The sequence below is a fragment of the Struthio camelus genome, chromosome Z, assembly GCF_040807025.1.
Source record: "Struthio camelus isolate bStrCam1 chromosome Z, bStrCam1.hap1, whole genome shotgun sequence".
NCBI classification, from domain to species: Eukaryota; Metazoa; Chordata; class Aves; order Struthioniformes; family Struthionidae; genus Struthio; species Struthio camelus.
Window position 1 is genome coordinate 22,756,910 of NC_090982.1, and position 17,146 is coordinate 22,774,055.

Genomic DNA, 17,146 nt, shown 5'->3' on the forward strand with positions numbered 1-17,146 from the left:
GTATGTCCCTCAACGGAGGTACAATAGGAACTTCATTCTGCCTGGAATCTGAAATATACAGCTTTGAAAATTGCAAGCTTTAGTATCAGATGTAAATTGAAGGAATAGTTTGATACAAGTTTTTTATTTCAGTGATAAATCTCTGCTATAAAGTCTTTCTGCCTTCAAAATAAAGCAAACGTCTTAATTTGAACAATAGGCGGCACTCGATGAAATTCTTACTTTAAGAAAATACAGTTCTAGGAGCTGAAGAACTCTGTTGCTTCATATTCCATCCATCAGTAGAAGTTTTTGAGACTGAAGAAATCACTAGCAAGCATGGAAGACATTAACAATTTAAGTAGGCAGGTTTGCAATGAGAGTAGGTATAGGATTTGACTGAGTGCCAAATCATGGATTTCCAGCCTGCCTGCCGGTAGTTTGGTGTCTTTCTGGATGCCCTTGTAGGGTGTAACAATAGATTTCATTGCTTGCATAAATAGGCAGCAATTAATTAGTATTCGCTATGATATTTTTAAAGCAGAAGATTAAGACTGGGTCATTTATTTTGACTACCAGAAGCCTTAAATTTTATTTTAAATGTGTTTCAGGGTTCCATGAAATCTTTCATTACTTATTTGCGATGTCATGTTAGCTATCTTGATTCAAGAAAAAGGAATGATAAGAAACATAGCTGGAATTACTTAGAGGGGAACAAAAAGATCACTGTGATCTGTATTTTTTTTCTGTTTACTATTTTAATGGGTTTCTTTTTTTCCCTTCTTGTCTTGTCTGTATCTCCTGTCAAATAAAGGCCAAGAAACACCAGGCCTTTCTAACAGAGACGTGTGAAAACAACATGAGAGAGCTGGAGTTACTCTTGGACAGCTTTGCTATGTCAGGCCAGCGGACAGCAGGTTAGTTGAAGGTATAAGATGACAGATGCATCTGTCAACGTTCCAAAGTCACTACATTGTGGGAATTCTGCAGATGCCTCTTGCATTCCCTCTTCTCAACATGCTTTGATTTGATGACATGATAAGAGCAGTTCTCACAGCAGTCAAATGGCCTTGCTAGCTGAGAAAGGGTGACGGAATGTGGACCTGCTGTTGTCAGCCCAGAGCTTGATTTACAAATGCCGGGGTCTTTATGATCGGTCAGAAAAGGGCTCACTTGCTGTGCTCTAAATCCAACTGAGAAAAAAGTCCTTACAGTGTACCTGCAAAGGGAACAGATGTTTTGCCTGAACTGAGCCAAATTCTGAGGCAACCTTCAGCAACTTAAAGGTCATATATTCAAAAAGGTTGTATAGGACACATGATAGAGCACACTACTTTTCACTGTTGTCTGTGGAGCAGTATTTTATTGCATTCGTTTGATCTAAAACAGTGCAAATATTTCTCTGTTCGCAGTTAAATAAAATGTAAGTTAGTGGTTGTCACTCTGTTACCTAGCTTTATGTGTAATTATTGTATCAAACTCAACAAACTGCTGGGTGCTTAAACATTTGAGATGGTAGCTAACATGAGCAGACTGAATTTTAACATGGAAGCTAGTAATTTTTTTCAAGGTGATGGTAGTATATTTTTCCTTTAAAGTCTTTATTTAAAATTACATAAAAGTATTCTGTGTAGTTCCTGTTAGAAAGTCACAGATTAGGTACAGAATGCTTCCAACTTACAGAGCAATAAACTGGAAAAAAGACGGCTGATTTTGCCTGCTACATAAAGCAGGTAAAAAAAAATTGCCTAAAGAGCAAAGGGGTTTATTTTATGTAGGCTGTGATGATACATTTCTGCTGTGTCTGTTTAACCACAGTAGACATAAATGGCTGCTATAACACCTTTTAATGGAGATATATGTGCATATTTGGAGATATCTTTAGGGCCTGGTAACATCAAAATTGAGTAAAGAAACTTCCTAGGATTCCAATTCACTATAAAAGCGTAGGCTTCAGTTTGAATCTGTGATGCATTGACTTCCCCACCTTGGCTCTATAAATTTTTATTTAGGAACTGGTAACAATTTTGTTCTGTAATTATAGATTTAACTCCTGTAAGTAATACTTGTAGGTTTACTGAAAATGCATCAGCTCTTTCAAACTATGTTTTCCTCGGTATTGCCAAGTTCCCCATGCTCGTCTGCAAGTCTGGAGAGAGCAGGATGCTGCTATCAAAGTGCAGTTCCAAAGCAATAATTGTCTTTTGGGTAGATTTTCTCCTTAATGGTAAGCATTTCAGAGAACAGTTTTGAGCTGTTCCTGTTCATTTAGGGATTCAGTAATGTGTGTGTTAATTTGCTTTGTTATGTAAGGTAAACTTTGAAAGAGCTCATTTGAACAGATTTTTTTTAAGCTCGGTTTTTAGTAGCTCGGTTGAGGCACAAGACCAAACTTCCTGTCATGTGAATTGAGTCTTCATAGCTAATGTTGAAGTGGGCATTTGTTCTGCACGTTCGCTGCGCTTCTAAATGTGAATGTAATTTAATTGGTGGGTAGTTTTTTTAGGCTATTGTCTTACTATGTTGTACTTACAGATTTGTTATGTAATTTTATTTCTTTCATTTTTACAGAAATGGGTGATATTTGAAGTAGGAAAATCTAGGAACAAATAAAAGTCAAAATTTCTAATAAATCTTCAAAGTCTAACTAGCAGGAGAGAGGAATTGGCCCAACATGAACCACAGTTAGCTAGATACTCATTCTTTCTTGTTTTAATATTTTTGACTTTTAACTAAAATGGTTGAAAGAGCTCAGTATTAAACGGCCTATTTCTTCACTTAAGGGATAGTTCCTATGCTTTTGGGGCCATATAGAAAAAAGAAGATAAGCCTTTATATTTATAAAATTAAAAAATATACATATTTAAGAAAAACTTTCTTAATATCCCTTCCAAAATAAGAAGCGCAAACCTGTACTTTCTCCCTTTTCAGGTGACCTTTAAAAGTGTTCCTCAGCGTTGTTCTTAACTAGGCAATATGCACGATGTTCAGTTTGTCATATTTTGTAGTTACTCAGCCACAAGGTTTGTGCTCAAGATTAGTCTTCATTTAAGGCAAAATGTTTCTGTGATTGCAGAAACATGAAAAAAGTGAACTGAGTATAAACTGATAGTGTTACCCACCTGAGTTAGCAGAAAGTCTGAAGCAGTAGTTTTAAAAGAGTTTACTCACCTGTTTACCTCCTGTTAGAGCCCTGTAGAACGTGTAAAAGCTCACTTGGTATCGTGATAGTGACCAAATGCTTCAAGTATGTGTGTATTTATGTATGTATGTATTTATGTATTTATTGTTTATCATTGCCAAAGTAGACCTACCAAAACAGCATTGTTCGGATTATTTTGTGTGTCTCCTGCATTGCTGTATGAAAACAGAGGGCAGCTGGCCAGAATTAGAGCAATAGTCTTAGCTGAAAACAACTTCAACTAGTGCAGGAGGGTAGAATCTGGTATTTTTGTTGGCAAACTGGGCTTTCTAGAAAACAGCATCGCAGCCAAAGCAGCGAATACCAGGATGGTAAGTTGACTGGAAAAAGCCTGTTCTTGGCAAACTTGATCTAAATAAAGATAGTTCAGAATCATGCTTCAGGGACAGCATTGCAATTTGGGGCTTCAGAAATGAAGACGTATTACTTAGCTTAATGAAAAGGTGGGGTGGAAGGCAACCCCTCAATTTACTTCAGGTATTATTTTAAACTGAGTTATAGTTGTGAGTTATAGCTTCTTCAGAGCTGCAAGAAGTAACAAAGAGAAGTATTTTGTTTCTGTGCAGTAAGATGGCTGCAAAATGTTCTTACATTGGGTAATAAGAGATAGTCACTGTTTCTGAGGATACAGGAGTGGAGTCTTGTGCCTATATAACTTTAGCTGTGCTTAAGTGATAAATTCAATAGCCATGTAAGATGTTACAAATCTATTTCTTAAATCTAAATAAAATCTAACATTTTGATATGGGGTCAAACTCTAAGAACTGTTCGCAGGTTGTTTTTAGGTGTAATGTATTGCTAAATGGGATAGCTCTACCACTCACAGATTTAGTTCAGAGCACTGGACTCCCATTAAGGAGCAGATTGTGCTACTCCCTAACTCTTAAGATCCTGTGGTAAATACCTGTAAACCAGAGTACCTTAAATGACAGAGCAAAATTCTATCCTTAGGGTGTGCACTCTTTTTAAACTGACTTGCATATTGTACAGTGAATTTTGCTTCTGTAACTGAAAACAATCTCAAAGCTGCATTGATTTGACTAAGTGTGACTCTGACGCTAACAGCTGACTGAGGAGTCAAAGTGGAAAGCTCATGTGCAGTACTGAATAGTGTTCAGCTATATTGTGTGCTTTCTGGTATTACCAAAATAACTGGGAAAGAGGGTGGTAAATTTAAAACTTAAATTTGCAGAATGGCTGTTGGCGATACTTTCTGACTTAAACGCATACATAAATTTTTTGTTGACTGCTGTTGCTCCTTATTGGTAGCCTATAGAACAAACCTACTGTTTATGTATAATGCTTTGAATAGAATATCATGCTTATGAGATAACAGTAGCCATAGGATTCTTTCTGCAAGTTGGTAAGGGCATCTTTTCTAGCTGACAAAATTTTATGGGTGACTATAGCTGCCCAATGAAAAGGCTTCCAGTCTGGTATCTGGTTTGACTTTGAGACATCCTAGGTAAATACCTTTGAGACATTGGCCTTTCAGAGGTGGTAAACATCTGTACATGCGTTTATTTCCACTGGGAGCTATGATTGCTTAGCATTACTGGAAGTTAGATGCTTCTGATTTTGCACTGCTTCTTTTGTAAAGTAAACATGGCGTTGTGGTTGTTGAAGTTAGTTCTGTTTATAAAGTTTGTTAAAGACTTGAGGAAAAGGTGATATGATCATTGGTTACAATATAGGTCAACAAATGCTGCACAGTTCTATAAACAACGCTAAGGAAGAAGAATCTGTCAATAACTTGCTATTTTGCTGTAACACCAGAAAAACTGAAGAGGTGATTGTCAGAAATTTAATATCAGCTGACATCTTGTGACCTCTTGATCAATATAGTATTGTTTTGCTTTCTTAGCACATTGTTCTACTGGCTCTGGAATGCTCAAACTCTTGTTCATATATCCCTAATTAAAGCAACAAGATCAGAAGTCTCGTCTAAAGGTTTAATAAATAAGTGTAGTGTGTATATAATGGATATATCAGCTTTAAGATTTATAATTGAAACATTATGTAGGACTCTGCAGACAGATAATAAAAATTTTTTATTATTTCCTTTGGAGTGAAATTCCAGATCATTTAAAGGGTTTTTAAGATCTCTCCAAGCATAACATAGTCATGTGATCTTTGGCTCAGTAGAGCTCTGACTAGAAGAAGTACTGCATTATAATATGCGTGCTTAGTCACAACAGCAAAATAATGGCAGGAAAAATGTAACACACTTAACTTCTAGGCAGCATGTTTTTCAAAGTGTGTTGCTGTGTGGTTTTAATGTTGGCTGGTCTGACTGAATGACACGGACTTGACCACGGCTGAAATTATACGCAAGACTGCATGCTGAATACATTAGGTAGAAATGTAATCTAGTATTTGCAGTTCTGTATCTTATACTAAAGCTTTTATACAAATGTCTGTCAGCTGTATTTGTTATCAAAGTATGGCTATTCAGCTGCATACCTTGTTCTGTACTGCCACTGCAGCCCTACCTGATTTTTAATACCTGTCCTCCAGTGTGAATGTTTTTCTCTCTGTGGCTTTAAGGGCTTAATTTTCATTTTATATTTTTCTTCAGGCATTTGTAAGGACAAAGATAAACCTCCAGGCCCCTCTGTTGTCCTTGAGACTTTGAGGTGTACCTTGACAGATTACCAGAACAAGCTGGAAGAGACATCTAATGAGGTAACACTTGCACTGTTTGGCTCTATACGTATTGCCTTCAGCCTGCAGCGGTACATATTCTTTGCTTGTAACAAAGGTCAGAAGAATGAGACTGCTGAGCTGACAGCTTCGCATATACCAAAAGAAAGAAACTCTGTCACTAGTCTTTCTCTAAGCTTGCCCTACAGTAATATTTCATTTATATGGGGGGGGGGGGAAGGGTTGGTGTTTTTTTTTTTTTTTTTTTTTAAATCTTTTAGGCTTATTATTTTCAATAAGCATTCATGAAACTGAGTCTTCTCTGTCTAAGAATTTCAGTTAAAAGATGATGATGTAAGAGTTTGATGTGCAGTCTGTATTACATTACTGTTAAATACATGACACTTGAACCTTAACAGTCATTCATATCACATATGTAAATGTGCATGCCCATGTGCATTTAAAAAGTAGCATAATTTTCTGAGAGGAGGGTGTTTATGATGAAATCTTTAATTTTTTGTGCTATTTGAGATCTTTTCAGGTAAAATAGTGCCTTGAAAATACTTTCTTCAAGATAACTAAGACAGTAATAAAAATATTTTAATTTTGGAAGTCCTTCCCTCAAAAAAACCCCTAATGTTTGTCACACAGTCCTAGTAAACTTGTAGTTTACTGACTGAAAAGTCAGTCTTGCATTTATTTTCTCATTTGTGTTGCTAATGTAATTCAGTTAATCCTCTTGGGTTTAAATGTTTTATGAATTTGTGGCTTTAAAGACTGTAGAAAGAAGTTAACTAGACTCTGTTAAAGCTTTTCTGTACAAAATTGCAATTAGTTTATCATTTGATAAAATTGGCAAACGCAGAAGAACAAGGTCTAGCAAGATTATAAAAATGCCAGCGCTCATATTCTTTCATTTCGAGGTTTTGTCTTTTGTTTTGACAAATGCATAGTCTAGCTAGTCACTCACAACATTTAAAAAATGCATTAGCTTTGCCGCTTTTATTGCAAAAAGAATGATCTCCCACAAGACCTTTGAGATTGTTCTAAGGGGCACAAAAATAAATGACCATGGAAACAATTATACTTTTGTAAACAGCAAGCACTGTTAGGTCTGTCCCAGTGAGATAAGAGAACCAATGTGTATAGTAGTTATGAAAGTCTTCTGAGACCCAAGTCTGGAAGCTGCAGAGTAACTAAGAACATACTACCCACAGCGAGCTGCTATTTGGGAGGAGGAATGTCACATGATCCTCAGCCCAGTTGAAAAGTCGACTCAGCAGGCTTTGGCTTTGCAGTGTGCTTTGTTGTGAAACTGTGCCAGAGACAGCAGTGGGGAGACCAAGGGGGTGGCTGCTAAGAAAGCAAAGAGAGTATTCTGACAGAAAGAAGAATGAACTGTCAAGGAAAATAAATCGCAAGCAGAGCAGGACCAACTGATGACCTGCCACAAGACTTCCCAGTAGGACCACATATGACTGACCCTGAGGTTGTCATACAGAGCCAGAGATCACTGAGTACCTTCATAGTGCACGAAAAGGGCAGTGCTCAGTCCTTCTTGATTCCCCTCACCCCCACAGATACCACTGCTTCTGGCTTTTTATACATTAGATATGTTTAGTAATAAAACTGTTTTTAGTAATGCAGTAAAACTGAAAGGGACTATGAAGGGCACTATGCGATTAAAATAGGATGTCATGATACACAGCAATAAGGGTTTAGTTTTGAGTAATTATATAATGATCCTCTTATACAGAAATTTCCAACAAGACTCCACATATTGATGAAGTTATTAATGTACATATATAGGTGTATATGTACATGAACTATGTCATGTATCACCTTTAAATTACAGTGTTAACCATTAAGTGATCTGTTTTGCTTGTGTGACTGAAAGGTGTATGAGTGTTTTGTTTTGGATGGAGAATAAACTTTCACCTTTCCATACAGTGTAGAGACTAGAGTATGTTCGGGGAGAGAAGGAAAGTTAGTAAAATAAAATAAAAAGAACCTTTAAAATGTTTGAGTTGCATTGCGTAATTTACCACAAATATTTCTAAGGGCTCTCAGGTCTCCTGATCAAGATCAAACAAAAATATAATTTGCAAAGTAATCTGTAAATTTGTAAATGAGATAGCTTACTTCTGACTTGTTCCTGAGAGCTGCAGGGCCAGTTGTAATTTGCACTGTGTCTCTATTTGATGCCTTCTTTCAGATATAGAAGTTGCTAAGCTTATCGTAAGGTAGCTGAAGATATAGTGATGTGGCACAAAAATAAGTGACCTTGGAAACAACTCTCTTTTTTTGAAAGTGAAAGGTGAAGCTAGCACATGGTGAGGTCATGAACTATCTCAAAGATGGTTGCTTGTATTGCTGCAAGTAGTTTTCTAGTCACCATGCCTTTCTTAGGGAGCATTGCTGCTCCTTATGGATATGTGAATACTGTCCAGCATTTATTTAAAAAACAGAGACTATTCCTAGTCAGGCTCTTTTTGCAAAGGGCCACTGACTTCAAAAACTGATTTTCGTAAAACACTTCTCAAATCATAATCTGGACTTACTACGTTTTATAGTATATTTCAAAGTCCTCCTTTTTGTCAGATGTTTTGAGAGTTGGGAAGAGCAACAGTGGGCTGAGTTTAAGACTTTAGCAGCTGCTGTTTTATCTTTAATCATTATAAAAAGTTATGTAGTGCTTCTTTAACGGTACATTAATTGCTCTCTATAAACTAGAAACATTGTCAAACGAATTTTAGAATTTTAGTTTGTTTGTGTTGTTTTGTTTTTTTTTACATTAATGCGCAAAATGTGTGCTTTATAGTCAAGTGATTATGTAGCTTTTTGGTTACAGCATGTTTGCCCTCCATATTTTTCACAGCTTGGGAAAATCAAGGCTTTGTATGAGAAGAAGGGTGAGAAAATATGTTCTCTAAGTCAAGACCTTAAGGTATGGGTTTGTGAATTTGACATAGAAATAGAAAACTCTACAAAAAAAAAAAATCTTTCTGGATATATGCTATTCCTTTTGTTTTATCAGAGTTAGTCTCTATCACTGCATTCTATTAAACAGATTATTTAAGCTGCAAGCTTATGTGAAGGCATGTTGCCATGTCGTGGTTGCAACCTATCTAAATCTACATAACTGAGCATTTCCATAATTGCAATTTTGAAACAATTTGCAGTCCATTATCAATTTGCAAAGTATTATTTTATACTGAAATCAGCCTCAGTAATTTTTTTCTCTTAACCAACTGCGTACATCTTTTTTCTCAAGAAAGCTGAAAAGGAGCAATGCATTTAATTAATTCCTTCTGTTCATATAAAAGCACATTTTATTAAAGAAGTCCTTTCTTTATTTTTTAAATCAGACAAATATTTCAGTCAGATTTTATGATACATCAGGTTATCCTTGACAGTTCTAGAACGTGCAGCCTAGTGTTATTTAGAGTAAAAGGTGCTTGATAACTGACAAAACCTTTTAAAACTCTTTTCTCTACTTTTTGAGCAAGAGCTAGTTTTTTATCTTTTTTTTTTTTTGGCCGACACACCACTTTTGTAATGTCCTGTCTGGTAACCTCACTGGCCAAGGGAGTAAGGAAGTCCTGAATTCACTGTTAAACTGAATCTCCCGCCTGGCAGTGTGTTATATTACTGCCAAAATAAAAGATGGCCACTCCCACCCACTCCCACTGTGAGTTCTCAGAATCCTTTGCTGGAGGTCTGCTGACTTTTGCAACATTCATTGAATCTTAATGCTATTTTGTACGTGTACACGATCTCCTGTCATCTGATCTGAACTGTCTTTACTAACCAATTCGTGTTCAAAACACTTAAGACTTCTGCTGCAAGACTTTCTTAAAGCACCTGAGAATTTTGCAGACCCATTGCAACAAAAATGTACACTCTTTGTGCAGAAGCTGAGTTTGCTACACATAGGATGTGCTGCTTTTCATAAAGTACGCTAGTTTCTGATCTCTTTAAAACTTCAGTAATAGAATTTAATATATGAGTGAAAACTAGATCTAGTCTAAAATATTTCTGATAAAAATTTAACAATGCTAAATTTAATCTCCTAATATTTTCATTAAGAAAAATGAAAGTTCTCATTATCTGATAAATTAGAAGTATGCTTCCTGTTAGACTTCTTATATAAGCAGTTGTGATTTTATGAAAAGTGAAAAATGTTTTCAGTTCAACTTTCAACAAACTTTAGCAGTGCTGGAAATAGAAGTCCAGTGCTTATGGGAAAGGTGAACATGTGTATTCGTACCATCTCAGCCATCTTTTGACTTGAAAGGGCGATTTAATAAATTATTTGTTTTTCTTGTGAGATCTGTTATTGGCAAGGTAGTGGTAATAATAATGACCATTTCTGATTGTTAGTTTCTTCCCGTGGTCAAACCTCCAAAGGGAGTCCTCCTTTTTTTTCAAGCAGACAGCAAAAAATATGGTGGGTAACCGTTCTTCTTGTCTACCAACCTGAGTGTGATGGAGAAAATGATCTATTTATGAAAATAATATATACTTTTACTAGCTCTGAAAGCCCTCCATTTCTTGGAGGGTGACTGGTGTCCATGCATTTTGCATTCCCAGTTGTAAGGGATAAACCTAATTCTGAATTACAAAGGTAATTCAGGTCTTTGCATCATGGAGAGTTTGATTTTTAGAGATGAATTTCAGATGCTCACTAGTTCCAGGATGTGCTGAAGAACCATTGTTTGATTTAGAAAATCTGTCATTCGCAAGATGTAGTCAGGTTAATCTGTACTTTTCTGAGCATGTGTTAAGTATGGATGTTTCCTTCCTCAGATACTAAGCATTGAGTTAAGGTAACGTTTTACAGAGTAAAACTCTAACTAGCTTTTCTGTTCTACTTCTCTGTTCTACAGGAAGCTCAGGATAACCTGGCTGATGCCAATAAAGAGTTAAATCATCTGCATACTAAGTGTACAGACAGAGAGACTTTAATAGGCACTTTAAAAATGGAACTACAGAATGTACTGCAATGCTGGGAGAAAGAGAAAGTACGTGCCACAGAATCTGAAAATGAAATCCAGAAGCTTACCAGGGCTTACCAGAAGGATATGGAGGTATTACCAGAGACAAGAGGACTGTCAAAAATAGTCTTTATTTAATCTTAGCTTTATACATTTACATACATCAGATGTTTACTTTTAGGCCTAACAGATTTATCCCCCAAATTTGATTTTAAGATACGTATTTTGAAATATGTATTTAGTATCTACAAAATCTCAGTGTATATTGTTTCACCTTCTTTCTATATCTGAACTAATAGCTTAACCCTTTCAGTCTTTTGAAATTTTTAGTGACTGAATTAGTTATGCACGAAGAATTTTCTTTCTTTCAGATTGAAAGTAAGCACAAATGTTTTACAGTTGAAACATACAATAATATCATCATGTGCCGTTAATTTCTGATTCAGCTAGCAAATGATAGATAGGCAAATGTGGAATTGAGATTGTTCTGCCTACCTGCTATGATATCTATACATCTTGTTTGTGATGTGTTAGCTGATCGTGGTGTGCTGTGTGTGGGAATTGCTTCACTAAGTTTTATTTTAGAACTGTTTTCTCCTTATGTTTGTTTACTGATCTTAACAATATAGTTTTCTTGTTTTAAATTTTTCCCCCCACTAAAGTAGTTCAGTATCAATGGTTGTTCTTTATCATAGTTGTCCTGCATATTGAGCTCGTTACTTTGGCAGATTTGAACATGAATGCCAACCTAGTAAAAAGGAAACATTCTTTCCACCTCTCTTGTAGTCCGGTATTTAAATAGCGTCCACATGAAGCAGTTGGAATTGTTATACACATCAGATAATGATTAAAGTGAAGGAAACCTGAAGCTTGACTGTTGTTAAGTCAGCATGTCTACAGTACTGTGGTTGCGTTCAACATGTGTGAATTGGATTTTTTTGGGTCTTGGGATCCCATTTTGCATGCCAAATGGGTAATTATCATCCTTGGTTTATCACAGCCCAAGTGAAAACATTACAATGGTGGCACACCGGATTTTCTTTGAGGAATTAGAAGACTCATTAGAAACAAAGCTAAACAAAACTAAAATGAAATATTTTATTGCTTAAAATATCATGAAATAATTATGACCTACATGCACCTAAGCACAGTGCAAAAGACTCAGAAAAACATAGTTGCTCAGCTCAGTCACCTGTAATTTCTCAATGTAAGGCCTCATCCAGGGCTAATGGAAAACAATGGGACCTTTCCATAGGTTTATTGGGCTTTGAATAAAGACTCTGTTTCTTGTGGCTTTTCATGAGCAGCTTTGCGTTGTCTTAATCAAAGTGGCTGAGTTGCATATATGTACTAAAAGGATGAAGGATGGAATTTGCGTTGCATGCTGTTGTTACTGCAGATTGTTTATAACTTGTATCATTTCATTATACCATTGACTATTATCAGTGTAAACGGATGAGACATGGCTTGTGGAATTTAACTGATGAAGCTATAAACCTATTTTTTCTAGATGTTCAGTCACACGTAATAAATGCATGAAAAACATGGAAATACAGTTTTTGAAAGATTGTAAGGCGATAGCTGTAGAAAGAGTGTTTTGTGCTGTCAGGCTCTTCTGTGTGCTGTGCACAGATATTGGAAGGAGATACAATCTGAATAAAGCTTAAAGTGTTAACATGGATAATTAAATTGCATCTATTGATTGCACTGAAACTTTTATTTATATCACATCATGGTCATGAACACTGCAAAACTATGTACTACATCTACTTAGACAAATTTTTTAAAACAGTGGCTTTAATATGTTTAGCTATAGATATTAACAATATTACTTTCGAAAAGGTTTGAAAATGAGCTTTACATTTTTTCAGGTGTGTGCAGTTTACATTACTGTATGTGTGATGTTTCTCTTTGGAGACCAACACTGTTTGTATACAACAGTTAATTTTTCTTTTTTGTCTCAGGAGAAGCTAACCTTCCTTCATAACTTATATCAGCATTTGGTAGCAGGCTGTGTGCTTATAAAACAACCAGAAGGCATCCTAGATAGATTCTCTTGGCCTGAGCTTTGTGCAGTCTTACAGGAGAATGTTGATGCCATGATCTTAGACCTTAGCAGGGCTAATGAGAAGGTAAGTGTCCTTAGGCACTAGCTACCTCTATTAAATTCAGTGACATTTGTCCACATCACAGTATCATTAAAAGGGACTGACATTCATCTTATTTCAAAAAGAATTTGGACGTTAATAATTCAACACCATTAATTATGGCTTGTCTACAACTCAGTTTGATGCCATTGCTATGGGCATGTAAATGTGACTGAAGTCTGTATGAAGTCTCTAAGCTCCACTTTCTGTGCAGGACATGCTAATACTACTAGCCAATATTAGCCATAGGGACCTAATTAAAAGAAAATAAATTAGTCTTACTGATGAAGCAATTCAAAGAACTTAGGCATTTACACTAATAAAGCAACTCTTTATTTTAGCATAAAACAGAAACAAAATGCACTTACTCCAGGAACATCATCTTTAAGATATATGCTTAAGATTCAAGGGTACTATTTGGAAAAAATGCTGTTGTGGGTTTTTTGTTTAATTACAGTCTTTGGTTATGACATTTATAATCTGAAATACAATAGCAAATACTTATTTTTTAAAAGTCTCTCTATATTTAATAAATATTTGTTGAAGAGGGAAACTGTACTTTTTCGGAGCGATTTTAATGATAATAAGCATCCTGCCCCCTAAGCCCGTCATTAATAATATGTTTTTTTTAAGGCTTGTTTTTTCAATACCTTAAACTGGCTCTGCAGACTAATATATGCCACTGTTTAGAATTTCAGTTCATGTTCTTGCTCCACTGATCAGGTCAGCCTTGTGTTGCTGTGGTCTAGTAGAGAGATTCCAGATCTGGCTGCCCTGCCATTTTATTCTTAAGGGATAGGAAGGGAAAAAAATGTTTCATAAGTTTCTCATCTGCTGGAATTATGACCATTCTTCTGGCTTGAGTACAGGGACAAGGCTGCTTACAGTAAATCATTTTGACTTTGCCCATCTTAGTAAATATCCTAGCGGTCAGTGGTAATTATTAAAGAGGGTTGGTTTAAAATAAATTGTGGTTTATACAGATTGGGTCTAGAGGCAACATTTCTAGTTTCCCTTCAAAGCAGGGGAGGGGAGGGAAGGGAGTGAACATTGCTGGCAATGTTGGGAGGAGTTGTGTCATACTATCTCTTGCTTTTTAATTTAGTATAGTTACTGAGATCAGTGAGCTGGTCTCTAGAGCTCTGCTGTGTACTTACCAGCTTTACAGGATTTTGGGGCAGTGTTATCGGTACTGTACCTGCTTCCTGAGAACAATTTTTTTTTTTATCCTGAAGTTTTGCACGATCCTGTTGAAAGTAATATTGCTAATATTCCTGCATACCAAAGTGAAAGTGTAGATATTTGTATTTACGGGTCATTCTTAGCTTGATTCATTCCTCCATTTAGTTTGAATGGAAGTTGCAACGTTAAATCATGGAGTGAATCCCTTCATACTTGTTGAAATCATATCGTAAACTAATGAGCTAGTTGCAGGAAATGCCTTGTGTACACTAAAGCATCCTGAAATTATTTTAGTGCTCAGTAATAGATGGAATATCTTGCTTTTCCAATAAAACATAATATAAAAATAAGGACTAATTTTTCATTATTATTTAATTTGCTAGAGAACAGCTATACTAGGAATACTGATTAGCAGCACAAAATTTAATGCAGTCATTTCAAAATGAGTAAGGGAAGTGGCCTGTCCAGGTTTCCAACAGAGAAGGCAATAGTTCATCTTCAGTAGGGCATAGAAAGATGGGAAAACTGAAATCACAGAAAATCCATTATTCCAAAACAATGTGTCAGTTTTTTATCAAGATTCAAGGAAGTGATCTATAATGAGTTTTTTTTTAAATTACTTCTAGTAAGTATGTTGAAGAAATTTCAATTTAGATTTTATACTCAAAGTCTGTACTTAAACTGATACGTACAATTAATGCAAAAATGTTTTTGGGAGGTAATTTTTTTTTCAATGCTTATTACAGATATCTCACCTAGAACTTGTTTGTAAGAACAAGTCTGATACTATGAAGGAGCTTCAGCAGACCCAGGGAGATGCTTTTAACAAAATGGCTGAACAAATGAAAGCACAGGAAAGCTGCTGGCAGAAACAGAAAAAAGATCTGGAGCAGCGGTACTCTGGTCTCCTTGGGGAAGTTCATGCAAGGGCACAGGTAAGCTACTTATACTGGATCTGTGAAGTTATGAATTGTTTTTTCTTGTAAATATTTAATGGATTATTTCCATAGTTGGAGTTGCTAAGCAATTTAGAGTTGCTTGAGAATTTTAGTATATCTTTAGAGTAAATAAATAAATAATTCTGCTAGTCTTACCCTCACTTATTTTAGAAAATGAGTGGCTGCTTGTTAAAATGTTTCAGAAATACATTGCTTAATTTGGTCCTGAAATAGTCGATGATATTTTTGTTTTGACGATGTTAAAGCTGAAGGATGAGGATTGTTTCTTGTATGGATTACATAGGGCAGCAGTTACTTTTCAGTGTCATGCTTAGCAAAGTTTCTGTAGAATGATAGTAATTTGGGTCATTTTGGTAGACCCTGGGAGTAACCCTGGGAACAAAGAGGACCTGTTCATACAGATCATACAGTGAGCAACAGTTCTAAAGTGTATGACCATCATCACCGATTGTTAGAGAAGTTACTTACAATCTAATTTTTCCCTGCCATTCTACAGCTAGAATTCAGTGTCTTTATGGTCACATTCCTTTAGAAGATACTGTAGTCAAACGTGTTGTGGAATATAGGAAACAAGCTAAGCTGTTTTGTGGTTGCTATGTGAAACTTTCTGCAGTGGAAGAATGGTGTGTTTGTTTCTGATATTAGGCTTGGAAGTCTTTGCGCTCTTAAAAGCAGATTTATGAAGCAAGTGTATTCTTTAGACGAAACACTTCATTGTAATTTCTTGGGAATGAGCAACAATCTTACATACTTTTTTTTTTTTTTTTTAATCTGAGATTTACATTTCCTATTGGATACTGGAATGCTGAGACAGACCTATAAGTGGAATAAGTAGCATCCAGACATGTATTTAAAGTTCCTGTAACATCCTGTAAGTTTCATCATCTGACATCATCTTCAGCAAAAAGAATGATGCAGTAAAGGAACTTAATTTTAATTTTAAAAATTACTCTTCCTTTTCATTAAAAGAAATGTGAGGTTTGGCTGTTCAGACTCCTACCTGTCATAGATACCACATGAAATAAAGGCCTGTGTAAACTCTGTCAGCACTCTAGTGTCTGAGGGAGAATTTGAGCTGTGGAGTACTGTACCTTTCTGGAGGGTGGTGCTGAACCTGTTGTTCTTCTCAAGCGAATTTTGTGGAGAGCGCACATGGTGTGTACTGAAAACGTGGCTGTATTCAGTGGAGTGTGCATTAGGTATGTCTTCTGGAAAAGATTGTCAGTCAACTTGCTGTGGAAAAAAAATACTGGATTTTTAAACAGGAAATGCCTTTCTTTACAAACATCTGGACATGGTTTCTAATGCAAGTTAACGTAGTGTTGGAGTACGAACTGATAGTGTTTTAATTGAGGCAGCACTATGATTGTGTGCACTCACATGACTGAACAAAATTTTGTCTCCTCTTTGTGCCTGCTCATGTTCCAGCTTCACTGCATTACTATTTAGTGTCAGTTTGGAGTGAACACAGTGTAGTTTCCTGTGGATTTCTCTCTCATGAGTAACTTTGGGCCTGCTAATTCCAGATAAAGATTTTCCATTACTGGGATCGGTGGACTCCATGATGTCCAATGTTAGGGCTGTTCTAGTCCTGACTGCTTGGTTTTCATAAAACTTGATTTTTCTTTTGCATATTTCTTTTTGAGCCCATTAGGTACATTTGTCTGCAAGATAATTGATGTGCTGTGTAGACAGGGTAATACAGTAGCCCTCTTTCCACGGGAAATAAGGCAAAATACTTCACAAATTTCAGAATCCCTCTGAAGGTTCTTTCAGAGATTACTGGATGCTGGTGGTTACATAAAGATACAGAGTACGATTTTCATTCATATTTTACATGAAACATACCAGTCAATGTAAGTGGAATGTAATTGCCCTGTGTTCTACATTTTGATGCAGGCTTGCTCAGGATGGTGAGGGACTCCTTTGGGATAAAGATGAAACAATTATTTTGCAGTATTTTGTTTTTGCCTCATTTATTCTCAGCCTCCTTCACTCTTTCTCCCCTTTCTCAGACTGCGAGTTCATTTGTGTTAA

The 17,146-nt window shown here is 36.0% G+C and overlaps 1 protein-coding gene across 9 annotated transcripts in view; it reads left to right on the forward strand.

The window, feature by feature from the left end:
* The window catches only part of CCDC171 (coiled-coil domain containing 171), a 162,714-nt gene that overhangs the window by 50,402 nt on the left and 95,166 nt on the right, over window positions 1–17,146 (forward strand). For 7 of the 9 annotated variants that reach the window (XR_011137725.1, XR_011137726.1, XR_011137727.1 and 4 more), the window contains 6 exons: window positions 794–896; window positions 5,760–5,866; window positions 8,703–8,771; window positions 10,714–10,914; window positions 12,786–12,953; window positions 14,897–15,085. Coding sequence is in view for 6 of the 9 variants with exons in the window: in XM_068927238.1 (XP_068783339.1) it covers window positions 794–896; window positions 5,760–5,866; window positions 8,703–8,771; window positions 10,714–10,914; window positions 12,786–12,953; window positions 14,897–15,085 (837 nt within the window). In the remaining 3 variants the exon portion in view is untranslated. The remainder of the gene's footprint in view (window positions 1–793; window positions 897–5,759; window positions 5,867–8,702; window positions 8,772–10,713; window positions 10,915–12,785; window positions 12,954–14,896; window positions 15,086–17,146) is intronic. The other 2 variants (XM_068927243.1, XM_068927240.1) reach the window with 2 other exon arrangements.